Genomic DNA, 21,762 nt, shown 5'->3' with positions numbered 1-21,762 from the left:
ACATACCCAAAATGGGTTTTGCATTCTACTGTATTCCATCACAGCACATTTGTACTTTTTCTGGAAGGAGAAAGAATGTTTCAGGCTTATGCATTAAGATTTTTCTATCTGTTCAGAGCTCAGTATGTACCAGTGTCTCTAGTAAGAGACAGAGCCCCACACATGTAAACAAGTAAAAAAATTAACAGCTAAATATCTCACAGCAATAAATGCTATTCTGAGAATTAAAATAGGGTGATGTGATTGCGAGTGTCAGGGCAGCTATTTTAGATTCTGAGGTCTGGGAGAGCCTCTCTGAGAAGGTGACATTTCAGCTGAGATCTGAATGTCACAGAGTCACCAGCCATGTGAAAATTCTAGGCCAGAGCCTTCCAGGCAGTGGCAAGGGCTGGCTGAGCCTCCATGGTGTGTCCCCAGACCCACTCCCTCCTCCCCCTTCTCCTCGTTGTCAGCAGATACCCCTATGTCCTGCCTCACAGAGACAAGAGGGCTGAGCCCCAGCCAGTGCACCAGCCCACCCCCTGCAGCAGGTGCTCATGGCCCCCTCCTGGGACGGTGGATGAGCTGCAGGTGCTGGGGCACCTGGGAGAAGGACAGCCCACCACCCTCCCCTGCCCCGCATCACCCGTTTGGGAGTTTCAAAGTGAAAGTCTCCAAGAGTTGGCTGGATGCATGGCGGCACGTCCCCGACACTTGAACCCGCTCTAACAGGACTTTGATAACCAACTACTCCACCCAATGAGGGGAACAACAAGATCTGTTTCACAGGGTGCCTCCAGTGGCTGCAGGGGGAGGGCAGGGGGATCCCACAGCCAGGAGGCTGTTCTGATGGAGGAGGGGGCAGGGAATGGAGCTGAAGAGCGTTCGTGTCTTGGCCGAATGTCTTGGAGGTCGAGTCAGCAGAACTGATTGGTAAATTTCACGTGGAGGGAGGAGGGGTGGAGGAGAATCAGAGGTAGTTCCTGTGCTGTTGTTGTCTTTGCTGATGAGATCAGGACAGCCAGGAGTGGAGCAGGTGGGGGAATCCAGTTCTGAGATGAAGGTGTCACGGGGGCAGCTAGTGTAGGATTCTGGAGTGTGGAGAGGTCTACCTGAGGTTCACTGCCAAAGTCAGGGGTCTGATGAGGTGACCTGGAGAGAACATAGAGGTGCCCACCTGTCGGAGCTGCCACACCTGGGACCAGTCTGTCTCTCCAACCTGATCCTCATCTCTTGGCCCAGAAACGTCACATGCAGGGAACCACATGGAGAACCCAGAATCCACAGGTTCTTTGCCTTGGGATGTGCTGTCCCCACCCCACGGGAGCCCTTGCCCAGTGTCCAAGGCCCCGGCTCCCAGGCCAGCCTTCCTTCAGCTTCTCCATCTCCCAAAGCTGAGTTGCTGTGGGGACCAAGCTGAGTTGCTGTGGCACTCACGGAGCTATGGCACTCACGGAGCCTTCCACGTGGGGCATCTGTTGCTTAGTACCTCCCGCACAACAGGTGGGTGACACACTAAAAATCCCTCCTTGAGGAAGGAAGTTTGTCCAAAACCTTCAGTTCCCATACTTGAACGAGGAGACAGAGAGAGAGAACACAGGTAGAGGCGCCTGGTCCCAGTCAGAAACACACTCCTAACTTTCGTAATAAATGACTGACTGCTCAGTTATGGAATTGCTGCGGATGTAGATGAAATCAAATAGAAATCTCTGGTCAAGAACCTTCGTGAGCTCAGACAAATGCATTCCCCTGACCTCTCTCGGGTGGGACTGGGGCCCCTGTGATTTTATAAACATACCAGCGTACTTGAGGTTTTCCAGCATTTTTGTACCGGAATCCCTGGGGCTTTCAGTTAAAAAACACTTTTTAAACCTGCCAAGCTGAGAGGGAGCCGAAAGTGAGCCCCTACCGTCCAGGCCGGTGCCAGAACTGCCATTAGCCACATCAGGCTGGCTTGGTAACAGGCTGGCTTTGTCCTCAGAACAATCCACACGTGCAGTGTAAACCCCGACGGCCTGGAAGCGCCTCAGCTCACCCTACCATATTTACCAACGAACAGCCTTAGTCGCTGGAGTTGTAATCTGTCCCTGTGTCGGAACCCAACTTGGTTCTGGCCTTGGAGCTAAGAAGGAGCAGCTGTAAATAAAGATTTATCCCCCTGGTTCCTGAGCTCTCGTAGTAATGAAAGACAAAGAGGCCCTTTATAAAGTTTAAAAAGCCAAATAAAATATTACCTATCAGTGTGGCCCAGCTCGAAGTCTACAACTTATCTGAAGCATTGTAAGTGCTTTAATGCATCTTCTTCAAAAGCCCCTGACTTCGAAACACACCAAATGTGCTAAGGTAGCATCTCATTTCGCGTGAGGATGCGCCCAGTGCCACAGAGTCAACTGTGTGAGAGGCCACGGCTCCCCGAGCCTGGACAGGGCCTCCTAGTCTCACCCCACCACTGCGTCCCACCCTGCAGCCCTGCCCCAGCAGTCACAGCATTAGCTGTTATTCCCACTCAATTCTGGACCAGGAAGACACCATCGATTACTTTCAGTAGAACCCAAACATCATGTTTCCTTATCTCCAAGCACTAAACAATTCAGCCTGGGTTGGACTAAATTCCAAGAATCACCTGGGAATCTTTAAGAGGACAGATTACCAAGCTCCACCTCAAACTTCCTACATCAGAAATTCTGGGAGTGAATCCCAGGAATCTGTCTGATTAAAGAGCTGCACAAGGTGATTTGGAAGCAACCAGCCTGGAATCCATGCCCTTGCTGACATCTGCAACCTTGGACCAACTCATCCTACCTGAAAATACTGTGTTTGAGTCGTATGCTAGGCAGACTCCATTAATTGGAAAATATATTGAAATAATTTATCTGTGGAATCTCTTTCTGATTTCAGCCAACCTTTAGATGTTAGACCAGAAATTCTCATGCCATGGAAGCCATTTTCCTCTTCCTCTTGGGTAAAACCAAGCTATTAAAGACATTTTGATGGGAGGGTATCAGAGTCACAGATAATGAGCCACGAGATCCTGGAGGCAAAGGGAACATTTTTCCAAGATGTCAGAGTTGTTTAGTTAACAGTTTATCTCACAGAGTGGGTTCATCTCAACAGAAGAGCCCAAGGAAGGAATAGGCCATGATGTGAGTCATCGCAGAAGAGGAGCAAGTCTCACCCATAGCATCCTCGTGGACACAAGCAGCCAGATAGAGCCCGGGAGCCGTGCTGGTGTGGGGTCACGTGTGTTATGTAAGCCTAACGTGACCGCATTGCACAGACAAAGCCAAAAGTTTATTCTGTTTCTGCGCTTGTTTTAGGAAGATTATTTTTCCAAACGTATAAGAGCAGTTAAATCGTTCCTTGTTCCATGTGGAAAAGTGAGTATAGAGATGTATGCTTTCAACCACCTCCTACAGAGCAATAAAAGTTTAATAAGGGACAAGCAAAGACACACTGAATTAGCAGGCAGTGACCCGCTGGGTGAGCCAGGACTGCAGGCCTGGGGAGCTTTAATAAAATCAGGTCTGGTACCACTGTATGTTTGCCTGCCTCCCAGAGATTCTGACCGAATGGGTCTGGGATGGGCCCTGCACCTGGACCTTTACACATTCCCAGGTCAAAGGCAGTTCAAGGTGGTGGTGAAGGAGGAGCCTGAACTCACCTCCTCCCGTGGACACGACAAATATGCAGCTACACATGGATCAATTTCCCCTGAAAAGAACCTGAGAACTAGCTGAACACCTGGTCCCCAACAGAGGATAGAAAGGGCCACACCCAGACAGGCAGGGGAGGCATGTGGTCTCACTCACCCTAAAGCCAGTGAAATGACAGCAGTGTGGCACGTACTGAGACTGTATGTAAAGGAGAGTCATTCATAAATCCAAAGGCATCAGCTGGAGGGGTGGGGGATGGTGGAAACACTCCCCAGAGCCAGAGGTGCCATTGCGCTCCCCACCTAACCTGCTGGAGCAGGCAGGTGAGCTCAGACACAGGGTTGAGCGATTGTAGCACTACCCTGCCGACCTGCTGAAGCCGGAGAGCTCCAGTGGCTGAGGTGGCTGGGCACAAGTGGTCTTGGCATCCTCCCGCTCCTGCCTTTAAGCTGACACACGCACACAGACAGGGCACTCTCCTCTGCATTGCTGAAGCTGTGGGCACACAGTCAAGTCATTTTCCTGCTGCCTTCCCAAAGCAAAGGACCAAGCCTGGCCCCCACACTCTCCAGCTGAAGCCAGGAGGAGCATACAGTCCAGATAGAGACACAACTTGATTGCCTGGCCCTGGTGGCCAATGGGGCTGGAGACCCTGAGCTCCACTGGAGCAATCGGAAAGAGAGCTCTTGTCAGGCCACCACCCCCAGGGCACTGCACGTATAGCAGGCAAACACAACCCCTGGCTTCCTTTGAAAAAGGCCCATTCATGGAACCTGGAGCCTCAGGTTTCTTTTGCGCCTAGAGGCTAAGGAAGGGTTCCCAGGGAAGTAAGCAGAATGACAACAGCCTCATACCCCCTTGGCCTCACTACAGCTCAATGAGACTTCCTAGGAAGGAGCTTGTGCACTCCTCAAGAGTCCCGATTTTTGCAACTGTCGCCCAGAGGACACATCCAGATCTCCACATCTGGAGAACAGCAGGGATTACAATTGTGGCCCCGCAGGACTGTATATATCTGCATACTTTAGAAGCTGTTGCCTGAGAGACTGGCTTCCAATCAGACTAAGTGCTAAATGAGAGTCCTCCCCTCAGAACACTGACAGGTCCTGACACACCCTCAACAACAGGGCCATATCAAAAACTACAAAGATTCGAGAGACCACCAAGAGCTAAGGCAGGGTTGAACAAGAAGGGTCATCCCTACGCAAGGCCACACCTTCAAGACTGAGAGGCAGTAGTTTTGCCTACTACATAGAAACAGTCAGCAAAATGAGGAAATATGTTCCAAAAAAAAAAAAGCAAGAGAAAACCTCAGAAAAAGACCTTAATGATATGGAGATAAGTAATTTACCTGATAAAGAACTGAAAGCAATGGTCATAAAGATGCCCTCTGACCTCAGGAGAAGAATGGATGAATACAGTGAGAACTTCAACAAAGAGCTGAATATATTAAAAAAAGAACCAATCTGTGCTGAAGAATACAATAACTGAAATGAAAAATACATGAGAAGGAATCAAAAGCAGATTCGATGACAGAGAAGAACAGATTGGCAATCTGGAAGACAGGGTAGTGGAAATCATCCAATCAGAAGAAAAGAAAAAAAAATTTTTAATGAGGATAGTTTAAGGGACATCTGGGACAACATCAAGTGCACTAACATTTACATTATAGGGGTCCCAGAAGGAGAGGAGAGAGAAAAAGGGGCAGAGAACTTATCTGAAGAAATAATGGCTGAAAACTTCCCAAACCTGGGAAAGGAAACAGACACTCAGTTCTAGAAAGTGCACAGTCCCAAACAAGATGAACCCAACAAGATCCACACTAAGACACATTATAATCAAAATGTCAAAATTAAAGATAAAGAGAGAATTTTAAAAGCAGTAAGAGAAAAACAACTGGTTACATATAAAGGAACCCCCATAAGACTACTGGTGGATATTTCAGCAGAAACTTTGCAGACCAGAAGGGAGCAGCACGATACATTCAAAGTGCTGATAATAAAAACCACAACCAAGATTACTCTATCCAGCAAGGTTATCACTCAGAAGTGAAGGAGACATAAAGGGTTTCTCAGACAAGCAAAAACGAAAGGAGTTCATCACTAAACCAACCTTACAAGGTATGTTAAGGGGTGATTTTCAACCTGAAAAGTAAAGGCCTTAACAAGAAATAAGAAAACATGTGAAAGAGAAAAGTCTCTCTGGTAAAGGCAAACATATAGTAAAGTTAGTGGATGAAACACTTCTAAAGCTATTATGAAGGTTAAAAGGCAAAAGTAGTAAAATCAACTGTAACTACAATGAGTATTTAAGGAATACACAAAATAAAAAGATGTAAAATATAACATAAAAAGCATAAAATGTGGAGAGGGGAGTAAAAATGTAGTGCTGTCAGAATGTATTCAAACCTAAGTGACTATCCACTTAAAATAGATTGTTTTATACAGATTGTTATATGTGAGCCTCATGGAAACCAAAACCCAAAACCTTTAAATAAATAGACAAAAAATAAAGGGAAAGGAATCCAAACATAACTAAAGAAAATCATAAAACCACAAGGGAAGAGAACAAGAGAAGAAAGGAACAGAGAAAGTTTACCAAAGGGGAAAAAAAAATATGAGAAAACAATGAACAAAATGGCAGAACATACCTATCAATAATTACTTTACATTACTTTAAATGTCTAAATTCTCCAATCAAAAGATACAGGGTGGCTGAATGGATAAAAAAACAAAAGACTCACTTCAGATCTAAAGACATGCACTGGCGGAAAGTGAAGGGATAGAAAAAGATATTTCATGCAAATGGAAATTCTTTAAAAAGCTGGAGTAGCAATATTTAGATAAAATACACTTTAAAACAGAGACTGTAAAAAAGAAGAAGAAGGGCATTACATAATGATAAAGGGATCAATACAACAAGAGGATATAACATTTGTAAACATGCACCCAACAAAGGATCATGTAAATTTATAAAGCAAATATTAACTGACATAAAGGAAGAAATTAACAGTAATACAGTAATAGTAGGGGACTTTAATACCCCATTTGCCTCAATGGATAGATCATCCAGACAGAAAATCAATGACACATTATGCCAGATGGAAAATAGATATCCAAAACTGCAGAAAACATATTCTTTTCAAGTGCACATGGAACTTTCCCCAGGATAGATCACATGCTAGATCAAAAAACAAGTCTCAATAGATTTAAGAAGACTGAAATCATATCAAGCATCTTTTCCAACCACAAAGGTAAGAAACTGGAAGTCAATTATGAGAAGAAAACTGGAAAAAACACAAACGTATGGAGACTAAACAACATATTATTAAGCAATCACTGGGTCAATGAAGAAATGAAGAGGAGATTAAAAAAAATACCTGAGACAAGTGAAAATGGAAACAATTTTCCAAAATCTGTGGGACACAACAAAAGCCGTTCTAAAAGGGAAGTTCATAGTGATACAGGACTACCCTGGTAAACAAGAAAAATCTCAATTAAACAAACTAACCTCACACCTGAAGAAACTAAAAAGAGAAAAACAAACAAAACCCAAAGTTAGTAGAATGAAGAAAATAATAAAGATCAGAATGGAAATAAACGAAATAGAAACTAAAAAACAATAGAAACGATCAGTGAAACCAAGAGCTGGTTCTTTGACAAGATAAAGACAAGTGCTAAACCTTTAGCCAGTCTCACCAAGAAAAAAAGAGAGCAGGCCTAAATAAATAAAATCATAAATGAAAGAGGAGATGTTACCACAGAAATACAAAGGATCATAAGAGATTACTATGAACAATTATATGCCAACAAATTGGACAACTTAGAAGAAATGGATAAATTCTTAGAAACACATAACCTTCCAAAACTGAATCATGAAGAAACAGACAATATAAAAAGACCAAATAATAGTAACGAAACTGAATTAGTAATTAAAAATCTTCCAACAAACAAAAGTCCAGGACCAAAGAGCTTCACAGAGGAAATCTATCAAACATTTGAAGAAGAGTTAATACTTATGTTTCTCAAACTATTCCAAAACATTGATGAGGAGTGAATGCTTCCAAACTCATTTTACAAGGCCAGCATTACCCTGATACCAAAACCAGACAAAGAGGCCACAAGAAAAAATTAGAGGCCAATATCTCCAATGAACACAGATGCAAAAATATTCAATAAAATATTAGCAAACCAAATCCAACAATACAGTAAAAGGATTACACACCATGATCAAGTAAGTTTTATTCCAGAAATGCAAGGATGGTTCAACATCCACAGATCAATCAACAAAGAATAAAAATCATATGATCATCTCAATAGATACAGAAAAAGCACTCAACACAACTCAACGTCTGTTTACAGTGAAAACTCTCAACAAAGTGGGTACAGAGGGGACATACCTCAACGTAACAAAAGCCACATATGACAAACCCACAGCTAGCATCATACTCAACAGTGAAAAGCTGAAAGCTTTCCCTCTAAGATCAGGAACAGGATAAGGATGCCCACTCTCATCACTTTTTTTACACACAGTGTTGAAAGTCCTAGCCACAGCAATTAGGCAAGGAAAAAAAAAAGACATCCAAATTAAAAAGAAGTAAAACTGGCACTATTTGCCCATGGCATGATACTATATATAGAAAACCCTAAAGACTCCACCAAAAAACTATCAGTACTAATAAATTAAGCAAAGTTTCAGTATACAAAATTAATATACAGAAATCGGTTGCATTTCTATACACTAATAACAAACTATCAGAAAGAGAAATTAAGAAAGCAATCCCATTTACAACTGCATCAAAAAGAATAAAATACCTAGGAATAAATTTAACCAAGGAGGTTAAAGACTTGTACTCTGAAAACTATAAGACATTGATGAAAGAAACTGAAGATGACACAAATAAATGGAAAGATATACTGTGCTCAAGGGTTGGAAGAATTAGTATTGTTAAAATGTCTATACTACCCAAAGCAATATACAGATTCAATGAAATCCCTACCAAGTAGCAATGGCATTTTTTACAGAACTAGAACAAAGAATCCTAAAACTTTTATGGAACCACAAAAGACCCCAAATAGCCAAAATAATCTTGAGAAAGAACAAAGCCAGAGGTATCATGCTCCCCGATTTCAAACTATATTATAAAGCTAGAGAAATCAAAACAGTATGGTACTGGCACAAAACATACACATAGATCAATGGAACACAATAGAGAGCCCAGAAACAAACCCACCCATTTATGGTCAATTAATCTATGACAAGGGAGGCAAGAATATACAATGGAGAAAAGACAGTCTCTTCAATAAGTGGTGTTGAGAAAACTGGACAGTTACATGCAAAAGAATGAAACTACTCTCACACAGTATGCAAAAATAAATTCAAAATGAGTTAAAGACTCATCCCACCCTAGACTTGGCACAGTGCTCCAAGCAGAGATCAGGCTCCGTAAAAAAGTTCTGATTGGAGTTAGGAACAGACAGATGGATGGGAGGATGGGAAAGGAAAGTGGTGGGTTCCAGGGTAGGTACAGCACTGCTCAACCTTTTGACATTTTAATAATAAAGACATGCATTTTCTTTGCATCTTAGTTCATCACAAGTAATTATTCGGGTCCTGGAACTTTCAGGACACTTTTAGGCAACAGGAAGGGTCTGTGCACCCTTAGAACTGTGGCTTTTGTCATCACTCCCTGAATTCTTCATTTCTACAGGGAGCACAGCAGTCAGAAGAGCTAAATTTAGCTGGTTCTCATAAAAGAAAACGGGTGGTTCAGGGTCAGTAATAATCACTGTAACCAAAGACAAACAGAGACGGATGACCGTGTCTTTGTGCTTGAAAGCCAGGATCTAGAAAATGTAAAGCAGGTGACTCTGGACTAGATCTCAGGTGGGAACTGAGCAGATGCCTAATTAAAAGGTGACAATAAAGAGATTGATTCCTTCCATTCTTTGTTTCTTGCTCTTAAAAAAAGAGTAACTTGAGCTTCAAAGTTGAAGCTTGACGTGCAGCCCAGCTGGTCATTTTCTGGGCCAGATGTTACAGTAGACTAATGAACGTTAGGTATTAGAAAGGAGGGTGCAGATTTGAGGTTCCGAAGGAATTTCCAAATAACATTATCAGGATCTAAATGTTACATCACTGAATTTTTAATGGATGGGCAATGATTTATACTGGAATATTCTTTATATCCTTCATGTTTGATTTGTCAGACTATTTAGAAGATGCCTCTTGAAGCAGACTAAGTTGAGACTAAAATTCCTACTTGAATAAAGATTTATCATAAATTTAGTTCAATAGTATATTAAACTATTATCTGTTTCAAAAAAAAATAAGGCCTGAAATCTCGTTAAATAGCTAGAAAGACCTAGAAGTATATAAACACACAGATGCTATCAGCTTGCTAAAATTACTGATGTAATTGGTGTTTTATCACACAGATAACCTTTCTACACAATCTAATTTTCATAACACAATTCATTTTTTTAAAGGCTTAAGAATCAGAATCTTTTTCCCAGTTATGATTTGTCGATCTGCTTCCGAATTAATATGAATGAATAAACAAGACCACAGATACGTCAGCTGGAAAAGAACATTTTATGGCACTTGGGGAGTTGGTTCTTGACTGAGGTCTGCTCTCTGTAAAATTCAAGAACAGGGGCAAAGCCTCCCACCCATGCCCCCTGGGGATTTTTAGGGGGAATTCTTGGGTTTGTGATGCCCTTTAAAACAGCAAACTTGAGCCTCATTAACAAGTCCATGAAGATTAGGGAAGACTCCTGAGCCTTCTCCAGGAATTAGTTGCTACTTTGAAACCATGCTAGATTTGAAAAGGAATTCTCCCAGGCACCAGAGGATTGATTAATCTGCCATTTCTCCACTGAGATAAATGAAGGAAGAAGGAACGCCAGCAAACACTATCCTTTCAAAGGATCCTTGGGACTTCCCTGGTGGCGCAGTGAAGAATCCGCCTGCTAATGCAGGGGACACGGGTTTGATCCCTGGTCTGGGAAGATCCCACATGCCGCAGAGCAACTAAGCCCATGTGCCGCAACTACTGAGCTTGCACTCTAGAGCCCACAAGCCACAACTACTGAGCCCATGTGCCACAACTACTGAAACCCACGTGCCCTAGAGCCCTTGCTCTACAACAAGAAGCCAATGCAATGAGAAGCCGGCGCACCACAACAAAGAGTAGTCCCCATTGGCCACAACTAGAGAAAGCCCGTGCACGCAGCCAAAAAAAGAAAAAAAAAGCCAGGAATTAAAAAAAAAAAATTCAAAGGATCCTCAAAAACCAAGCAATCTAGAACACAAACGCCAAGATTTACAAGTAGCAGGAAGTATGCTAGGGACTTCAAAATAAAACGACTTGTCTTGCTTATTTCTCCTGGCCATGTATTTCTATTCTTTTCAGACTCTAGCTAGATGGTTCCCCAGTAAGATTTCCTCCTGGATTCATCTCAGAAGATTGACTCTAGCCTGCTCCCCTGGGCCATCTGGGGGCTGGAATGTACTAAGACAATGGAACTTAATATCTAAATTAGACCCAAACAAACTTAACCGAGAGGGAAATCAACCTCATAATAACGATATTTAGTATTTTCAAAGCCCCAATAAATAATGTTTAGAGTAGCTACCCCTCTTTTCCTTATTGTTAAATAATGTCATCAATAATATATAGGGCACAGATATTTAAACAACTTTCAAATGGGAGAGAGGTACCATAAGCCTGTCTTGGAGAACCGAGGGGAATCAGGAAGGAAACATGATTTTAGAATTAGTCAATGATATCGTATCTCTTCTTCACCAGATGTGTGATCTTCACCTTAACCTAACATCCCTTATCTTCCATAGGTCAGTGTAGGTTTTCCTAGTTTTATGGCAAAAGAGAGTTTGAATTTGGAGACAGAAGTCCTTTTTATAGGAAGCTTCATAATTCAGTCATGGTTGTCTGTTACTAAAGGCACAGAGGGGATTCTTTTACCAAGTGGGATGGCCTCAAACACACCCTCCAACTTAGCTTTCTTTCATTCTACAAGACTCTGAATTTGAAATTTCTGAGATTGTTCTACTGCCTCTCAAACTGGAGAAGAGCAGAGGGAGAGCGGGTGCCCTTTATTATTAAGTCCTCACAACAATCTCTGCTTTGCAGAAAAAGAGAATAAACAATTTTTCCAACATCACACAGCCACCTTAGGTGGCTTCCAAGTCCGACTTTAGAGTCCACTCAATTCCCAGTAAATATCCTTTACACTCCATCTATAATATGAGGATAACTGAAAATCAACCTCACTTTATAAATAATAATAATGAAAAACCCTAAGTCTGGAGAGCTTGAGTTAATGGATTTATTTTCACTGAACCTGGAAAATTTGGGGTCATTATTTAAGCCAGCTGATTTTCAAAACTGTAAATATTATAAAATAAATTTCAAATGTAAAAATGGATCTTAAAAATTTAAATTGTCATATAATTATAAAGCCAACCAGAAGAAAAAGCACCTTCATAGTTTTATCTATTTTCAGGACACCAAAAAGTGTTGTGTAATTTGCAAACTTGAATACAAGAGATGGGTAGTTATTACCTTGCTATAATTAATTTTTACACCATGCACCTTTTTGAACATTTGTCTTAAAAACAGTAGAATATGGATATGTAATGTGATTGTATATCTTTTACCCATCAGGATTTTAGGCGATAACATCATTTCTAGTCTGCAGAGGTTAATTGAATCATATTCACTCTTTCTTCGTTGTTGTATTTCTGATAAGTACACAAGGTAAATTGCTGCTTCTTTGAAGCATGTACATCATCTGCTGTAACTGAGAATTTTCTTCCTTTGATGGCTTCGTGGTTATCATTCTCAATACAAGTAATTTCAAGTAACTTCAGTTTTATAGGTTTAATTTCTTGCCAAAGCTTAGGAATGAAATATTTGGTACTTGTGTCTTATGTCAAATGTCCAAATGTATTCTTTTAAGGAAATTTTTTCACTGTAAATTTCATCTTTCAATTACCAAATCAATTACTTTTTAAGTCAATGTCACCTAGACTCACATAACAAAGTGCAGTTATTAGAACAAACAGGTCAGGGACAGAGTGACAGCTGTCTCACGCCAGAATGCTCCCATTCACCACGGAGTGAAATCTGACGTGTCCCCTGGTCCAGCTAAAAACTTAGCTAAAAATGCACATACATTTTACTCATTCTTACACTCTTCCAAATGCATATATTTTTTCTCTGGAGGGCTTTAAAAATACCTCGATGGAAGCATGTGGAGTTAACACACTGACGCGGGACAGCAAGGTGCACAGACTGGAAGCCTCCTTCAAGGTAGAATTAATTTTTTTCTCTTACAACTACCAGGTGTTACTTCTCTAAGAGCATTGCAGTAATGAAGGTATCTAGACCATAGGCTATGATACAAATTTGAAAGGTTCCCCATCTGAATTAAGGGCAGATGACAGTGAAGAGACACAGGGTCAAGCCCAGGCCCTTAGGGGATGATGCCTCTCGCAGGGCAGCCCTCATGGTCTCCAAACTTGTCTCCTCGTGGCCCAGGCATGGGTGAGCATGCCCACACGAGGGTGTGCCAAGTAACCGCCCAGCACGGGAGGGCATGAAGCACAGTGCATATCTCACTATTACACTGTCACAACCTACCAAGGTCAAGGCCCCAGAAATCAAAGAAGGAAGAGGCACAAAGTCACGTTTACCGATTCTTCATTCTCAAACTCCAGGTTATACTGCGCTGCTTCTTCAGTCACTGGTTTCTGAACGATGTTCCTACAGACCAGCCAGATGGTCAGACTGGCTATGAACATGCCGACGTCAGGCACAAACACTCGGATCCCGTTGCCAGCATCAGCTCCCTTTAAGCTATGGAGGGGAAAAAAGCAGGGGGCGGGGGGTGGAGAGGAAATTTAGTTGTTTTTATGTTGCTATGGTTAAACCATCATAAAGTATGCTTAAATCTTCTTAATGATTTAAAATAAAGAATGCTCAGTTTCTGCCCAGAAGGTACCAGAAAGCTTTTCACCAACCCCGGTCTTATGTAATCTACTAAGATTCAGGAAACTTCCAGGGAGTTTTAGAAATAGTATAAAGAACCCTAAACCAATTCTCACTCCTAAAACGTGCTAATGAACTAACTTGTTATTAAATAAACCACGTGTCCAGTACAGAGACAGGTGTTTGCAATCTAGCTGGAGCAGTTAAATACTAGATGTACACAAGCAGCTACGAGATATTGGGCCTTGGAAGTAAATCAAAGTTAGAAGGAAAAACGGAGAAGATGTTAAAGCAATCCTTGAATAGGAGCTCTTCATGATTTTGAATACTGATTTGATTTTGTTTTCCATCCTGTTCCAAGAAAGATCGTTAACAGAGAACTCAGAAGATTCGGTTCCAGTGTCAGTAGGACCTGACAGCTGCCTTTCACTGGAGGCCTTCCCCACATCCTGCGTCCTTCCTCTGCCCCAAAGAGATAACACTGTTTGTCTTCTTTATCTCACTGGACTCAGATGAAAGTGACCCAATGTGTATCAGAGATAAAACTTGTTTAGGGACAGGAAGCAGAAGATAGGAAATTATGCATGTAAAGATACATAGTTTTCCATATACACTTCATGTGATGAAATACATACTGTAGTCATTTACATTGGATATGTGATATATTGGTAAAAACATAATAATAGCAAGACCCCATCACCTAGAAATAACCATGTTAACATTTTAGTAAACGAAAACATCATATGATATCGCTTATATGTGGACTCTAAAAACATGATACAAATAAACTTATTTACAAACCAGAAATAGACTCACAGACATTGAAAACAAACTTGTGGTTACCAAAGGGGAAAGGCGGGGAAGGGATAGATTAGGAATTTGGGATTAACATACACACACTACCGGTACATAAAATAGATAAGCAACAAGGACCTACTGTTTAGCACAGGGAACTGTACTCAATATTTTGTAATAACCTATAATGGAAAAGAATCTAAAAAAGAATATATGTGTATACATATATATATGTATATATAACTGAATCACTTTGCTGTATACCTGAAACTGACACAACATTGTAAATCGACTATATTTCAATAAAATTTTTAAAAATTAGTAATAATATCTACCACTTACTGAGCAATTGCTTTGTGCTCAGAGCTTCGTACATATTATTTAGTCCAACCAATCACCTTAAGGAGTTAGGCATTATTACTTAGCCTCCTTTTACATATGAAAAAAGTAAGGCTCCAAAAGGTAAACTTACTTCCCTAAAGTCACACAGAGAGTCAGAGAGAGAACAGAATTATCCTCGAGCTCCCTGTAAGTGCAAAGTTTATGCTGTCAACCGCTGCATCCTCCGTACGTATCCCCACGGCCTTCCCTTCCAGTCTTCCTTCTGTGCATGGACATGCGTTCTGAGAGTTAACAAGACCAGGCTCATACTTTACCTATGGATTTCGACAATGATTTGGTCATTTAATACATCACTCACATTTTCACAACTCACTGAAGAGTTTTAAGCCTCACCACACTCACAGTCAGACAGGATTTACTTAACTAGTCCACTACTGTTGTACATTTAGAATATTTCCATCCATTTGTTACTATAATATAAATAAAAGTTAAATCTTCATTAAGTAAAGAGTCTTCTAATCCAAGATCTTCTAGGAAGAATTCCTTAGACCAGTCTAACTGGCTTTTTATAAAAATGGACTGGAAGAGGGCATCCCCTGTAGAAGCTTCGATTTTCCACATGACTTTAAACTCTTCTGAACAGAGAAACATGAAAGTGATGAGACATCCCTTTACTTCCATAAATAAAACACACGTGGTTGTGTGAAAGGTTTCTAAAGATGGCAAGTTCCTTTCATATGGGTTAAGAGGAAGTCAATTATGAAAACTTCATCCAAACTTTATAATTACTTATGAAACTTATAATCCAGAATCGTAACGATGAAACCTGATGATTGATTTCATCATAATAAAAATGTAGAGGTTTGCTGTCTACTTTTAAAGTACATCTAACATGATCAGACAGAGCAAAGGAGAATTAATATCACCAGAATGAGAACTCGGAGAGAGGCCAGAAAACAAAGGCCAGGCTGGGGCGGGGTAGGGGTGTTTCCTGTGTGGGGCTGTCAGGGGAGCTGGTGGGTCCTTCCCGGGTGGATTTGGGGGGATAAATTATTGTGGCTCCTTTGTGGAAAATGAGTTGACCACGGCATTTTATGAAAAGCACCAACAGACTGGAGGAGAAAGAGTTCTTACAGAAAGCCAGCAGCACCGGGCTCCTGCCACCTGTTCTCTGCAGGCGCATCCCCATTTGCAAACAGTGGCTTTGAGGCTACAGCCCCAGCTTTGTGCTTCCTGGTCCCCAAAGAGACACTCGATAGCCCACATACAGTAAGGGAGTAAATGAACGCAGCTTGCAAAAGCAATCCTCCACCTGCTGTGACAGAATGCAGCTCCTGGATCCAGGACTGGGCTGCAATCCGACTCAGAATGGAATCACTCAGCCACAGAGGTGCCAACCTATTAACTGCGGCTCTTGGGTCCCGAGCTAACACAGCAGCACATTCATGGCACTGCCCAGCGGACACAACGAGCCTTCAGAAGACGATAACACGGGCCGTGGACAATAGACCAAGTCCAACCGATCTGTCCTGTGGGGACCATCTTATCACTAAAGTCTCCTTCTTCACTGTCTAGACCAGTGTCTACTGAGTTACATTAATCAGAGCGCTAGTCCTCAGGAAGTGCTGCAAATTAAAGCAAAACAAGACAAAACGAAAGGAGAAAAAAAACAGTTGCTGGTCAAATAAGTGTTAGAAAATCACAACGAATATTATTATAGTAAAGAACTTGAGAAGTTCTGTAGTAAAACAGTAACTCTGAGCTTACTTAAGCCTCCATTTCCCAAATTTATTTGACCACAAACCATTTCTTAGTTTTATCTAACACCTATTACCTTCTGCCGAGCTAGTGCTCACGGCGCAAGCTTTAGAAAATGCTGACTCAGTGTCTCCTCACTGGTCTATAGGTTTGATCACAATGAATGGACAATTTGGAAACTATACTAACGTGTAGCTAATCTTTATACATTTGGTTTTGAATAAGCCCCTAATAATTGCAGTCAGTGATACCTCATTCCTCTCCCTCAGCCCTCCTCCCATCTATCCACCCACTCACTCAGGAAGTCACTGCAGCCATGGAGCTGGAAGAAACCAGAAAAGATCTAGTCCATTTCCTCATCTTGCAAATAAGAAACCAACCCAGGGTAGGCTGAAGCCTGGACCAAATGCACAGCTGGCGGCAGAGCCCTTGTTGGGAGCTGCCACTCACCGCACTTGCCCCCGCTTTTACCTGGTGCCGCAGCTTCCCCCCAATCACTGCTCCCACCGCAAGGCCCGATGGCCCATTCCAACCCCATCCCATGCCGCCTCTGTGCTGCGCTGGACAAATCCGCTCCCAGATCCACTCTCCCTGCTTTCCTTCCCTCTCTTGCCTACTTCTCCACCTCCCTCTGGACACCCCCAAAGGCTCACCTTGCTGGGAGATCCCCCAAGGGAGTACGGGGCTGGGCTGTGCCCACCAGGCTCCTCTTCTCTGCCTCCCGCTTAAATGTTGATGAGTTGGCAAGGTCTAGTCCTCACTTATTTTTTCTAACTCCACATGGCAGACCTGAATGACACACTCACCACCGAGGCTCCACTCAGCATCTGCACGACGACTTACAAACCTGCACACCCAGTCCAAGCATGTCCCCAAGACCCATTTTCCTACTAGACATCTCCACTCAGTATTCGACAGCTTCTTACAACTAAATGCTATCTCTATCCCAAAATCTGCTCTTCCTCCCTTATTCCTCACCTTCAAAGATGGCGCTGTCACCAGTGTAGCAACCAGGACAGAACCTGGGCCCTGCCATCGGTCACAGGAAACTGGAGATTCTGTCTCCATGCCTGTGTTTCTCTTCCCCACCCTCCTCTATTTTGGCTTCTGGATTATTGAACGGCATCCTTGTCACTTTGCCTCAGGGCGTCCCCTCTGCTAAGCAGGCCTCCTCCGCATTAGCACCCAAGCTTAACTTTTAGAAGCACAGGTTGGGCACGCCCACCGCCCTGCTGACGAGAAAGGTCCATAGTCCCAAGCACACCCGCGAGGCCCTCGGTGTTGCAGGCCCGTCAGCCTTGTCTCTTGCTATGACTTCCTTGGACCTCAAATTCCACCCACGCTGACCGCATACACCAGGACAGGCAGGTGTTTGTCCCTCCGAGTCAGTGTGCGATCTTCCCCCTTGGACCACGACGCCCTTCTCACACACGCTTCCAGGGTGCCCTCATCAGTCAAGACTCACCTCCCACACCTCCACCTTGAAGCCTGTCCACCACCTGCCACCTTTAGATGCCTAACTGCCTACGTACACTTAATACTTTATGTCGCTAACTTGTTTGTGAACCTCTGTATCCAGGAGGACTATATATATATATGTTTACATATTACGTGTGTGTGTGTGTGTGTGTGTGTGTGTGTGTGTGTGTTACAGTGTGTGCTCTGAGTACAGGCTGGCAGAATTAATGTTATCTCCAAATATTTACTCTTTCCTTCCTATGACAATAGTTTGTGCAAAGTACTGTTGAAGAATTAGATCTGCTGTCTGCCACAAAGAGCCCCGTACTTTAGCTCGGGGAAGGTAAAGTACAAAGGGCAAGACACGTCACTGTGGTCTGGGGAACAGCTGAAGATCGAGGGGTTGATGAGTAACATCTTAATTATTTGGACACAATTTAATTTTCAAAATTGGAAATTATAAGCCATTCAGAATACATATGCAGTTTTATTAAATGCATATATTGGAGAAAACATTTCAAGAAAAAGAAATATGTGCTGTAGCTAATGAACAATGGCTTGATTTGGTGGGATTTTTTATGTATTCACTCCAAAGATATTTATTGAGCCTCTAGCACGTGCCAGGCACTGTCCCTGGGCACTGAGTGTTGGTTATGAAAGTGTCTTAAACACAGAGATAAATCAGGAAGAGGGGTTATGGCCAGGTCCTCCCTACTGGACTCGGATTTCTGGCAAAGCATCCACATAACCAGAACGGCTGAAGGGTTCAGAGCAAATGAGGCCCTACTGTCATCACGGAACTGAGACTGCAGAGGAAATCGTGCACTGGTCTCGAGAAGTGGTGCCCAGAGGCGGTGTTTCCATGAGCGTGAGGTGTTGTGTGGAGGTGGCAGGTCACCCTGGAAGCCACGTGGGGTTTGTGCCTGAGAGGGAAGTCTTGACTGACAGGGTGGAGGTGAGAGTTTTCTTCTCATATATGTTGGCTAAAGTCAACAGTGTAAATTAGATGGTCCAGGGACCACGCACAGCACAGAGTAAATATTTGTGGAAGCCTCCATAAACGGATCGTCGGTGCGCATTACAGAGCATTTAACAACAAATTAAATTTTATTTCAAATAAATTCTGCATTTGAAACCAGGCTGACCAGGTTATGGGTAGAAGCCCTATGCTAATAAATTAACGAGATCAATGAATACATTTCCCCATAAAACGTTATCCTACATAGCTCGACTTTCCAGGCTCAGCTCAATTACATTTTCCATATAGAAAAGCACATGCTAAACTACTTAAAACATCATGTTCTCTTCAACAGGCAGACATTTCCTTTCCAATCTGGTTAGTCACATTGATCCTATTTGTTCAGAGAGATTATCCCTCTTGAAAGGGGGTCAAGGAAGCTGGAAATTGGGAAAAACCCACATATCCATCAAGAGGAGAGAGAATAGAGCCATAAAATACTATGAATCAATACATCAGTGCAAATGTGCGTGTGACCATCTCCATCAATAAATATGGATGCATCTCACAAACATAATATTAAGCAAAAAAACAAAAGAACTAGCAAAGGTACAGAATATAGACCAGTTAGAGATTCACCCATAAAGAGCTCCATGAAAGTCAGGAGACAGGGACTCAATCACCTGTGCTGGTGGTGCCCAGGTTCTTAAGATCCTTGAAAGCTGGTTGGTACATACAAAAGGATATCTTTAATATTTCATATTATTTTTAAAAGTCAGAAGAGACACACTGCCTAGAATTCTTCGTGTAGAACACATCTTGAAAACACAAAGTCAATTATCTGCCTGGGAAAGATAATGACCAACTGATGCAGTCATGGCCATGATTATATTTGGTCTGATCGACTCATTAATCAAATTCAATTACCATCCTCCTATCCAAGTCCAGGGATGCAGTGAGGCAGGTGTGGATATTCATGGGCAAACCACTTTGCTTTTGTGAGTTTCTCACCAACAAAATGACTTCTTGGGGTCGTCCCAACTGTCAAGTTTCATTCTGACTCAGAATATTCAAAATAAGGAGGCAGGGAAATGAAGATGGAGCAAAGAAAGAAAAGCATTGGAGTTTCAGGTACGGCCAAGAAGCAGACTCAGGAATAAACACAACCGCCGTCACCTTCAGAAGCTAGAAAAGAACAACCTCATTTATGCCATTCCTTTTGGGAAGCGAGTCCTTTGGTTCAGAGTTGGTAGGAAGGTCAACGTCAATTGAATTCCAATAAAATAATTAAAATGTCAAATGAGCATTATTTAAATGAATATGAACTGCTGAGATGGTTATACTTGGTTTTCTGGTGACCTCTGGAGCCCAGGCACTGATGCTCGACCGCGGCTCCACAGAAGCGGAGCTGCACAGGGACAGGGCTGCCCCAGGGCCTCTCCCCGAGCTCCCATCAGGGTCCCACTTCAACTCCTAGATGGACTGGTTCAGCTCTTCTTTCCTCCAGGGCCTTCACTTCCCCAGTAGCGCCCACAACTGTGCACAGTCTAGCTCCTGAAATACATTCTTTGCCTCACACCGGCTCCCCACAAACCCTGACTGACCCACCCCCATGGTGATCCTCTAATTAGCTTGCACAGGCCTTGCGGATGATAGCAACATGGGAAGTGAGGAAAATCTAACCTGTGTAAACTGCAGCCCTCACTCTGGAGCTGGGTGATTTACTCCAGATAATTGGAAGACACACGGTCTCGGGGTCTCCTCTGCGGGATCTGAAGCGTGAGGATTATGAATCTAATCTGCACACGTTTCTGCTGCAAAGCAGCCCTCACATGTCACCGTGACGTCTGCAAAGGCCATGCGATGTAAGCATTTGTCATCACTGCGGGATCCACTCCCAGTGAGGCTGGAATCAACTTCCAGTCTCCCCCACCCACCCCAGCCCCGCTTGCTGCCACCGTGCTGAGCGTCACCGTGCAGCTCAGGGTTCTCCCAGCTTCAGGCCACGACTAACTAGTTTATTATCAAATAAAGGCAGTGGCACAAACCAGCATTTTCTTTTTCATGAAACGTAGTAGAATAAAACAGGAGCACACTTAATGCAGTAAGAGCAGCTATTGTTTTTTGAAACTGTAGGTATCTGTGTTGTATTGGATCATGACATAAAAGTGTACTGGTATAGTCACAGTAAAAAAAAAAAAAAAAAAAAAGCTTCAAAATCACTCTCCAGCACAGCTCTGTTCTATCAAACAGGTAGCAGTTGTGTTGAGGACAGATGAAGATAACATAAATCCTTTCCTCAAATCTCTCGGAGCCAAATGTGTTGCAAAATTCATACTTTTCCAGATGTCAGGAAGGCGCCTCTTACAAGATGATGTAATGGTGGCAGCAGGCACGAGGGCAGTGCCCCCCTCCCGCCCCGTCCCGCCCCAAGCACACACACCTGTGACCCTTCACACTCAATGCAATGGTCTCCCTTGGCTCCCAGGTCAGTTCCGGTCAGGTTTTGCCAACAAGAAATGAGGCTAAAACATCAAGTTTTCAGAGCATTTTCGATTTTGAGATTGCAGACGAGGGATAAGGTTCTTTACTCAAGCGCGTCATAACAAACTAGAAATACGAAGCTGTAAAACAAATCAAAATCGTTCCAGGAATAAAATATTAATCAAAGGAGTGAAAAAAATCTCTGAATTTTTACCTGTCAAAAGATGCACCCTATGTTCCGTAAATCCAAGAAACGAAAATATAAATTTGTAAGGCATGAATTATGGCGTGTTGGCCCACACTGCAAACAGAATTGCCAAAGC

At 42.7% G+C, this 21,762-nt stretch overlaps 1 protein-coding gene across 4 annotated transcripts in view; it reads right to left on the bottom strand.

Annotated features, from left to right (window-relative positions):
• Positions 1 to 21,762, bottom strand: part of PIEZO2 (piezo type mechanosensitive ion channel component 2) — a gene marked incomplete at its 5' end in the record, with an annotated part of 334,873 nt that overhangs the window by 136,729 nt on the left and 176,382 nt on the right. For all 4 annotated transcript variants that reach the window (XM_082668432.1, XM_082668434.1, XM_082668433.1 and 1 more), the window contains one exon: positions 13,350 to 13,512. In XM_082668432.1, the coding sequence (XP_082524558.1) occupies positions 13,350 to 13,512 (163 nt within the window). The remainder of the gene's footprint in view (positions 1 to 13,349; positions 13,513 to 21,762) is intronic.

This window comes from Grampus griseus (assembly GCF_964374135.1).
Source record: "Grampus griseus genome assembly, chromosome: 12".
NCBI lineage: Eukaryota > Metazoa > Chordata > Mammalia > Artiodactyla > Delphinidae > Grampus > Grampus griseus.
The sequence above is the reverse complement of the archived record's forward strand: the minus strand, read 5'-3'. Positions and strand labels throughout refer to the sequence as shown.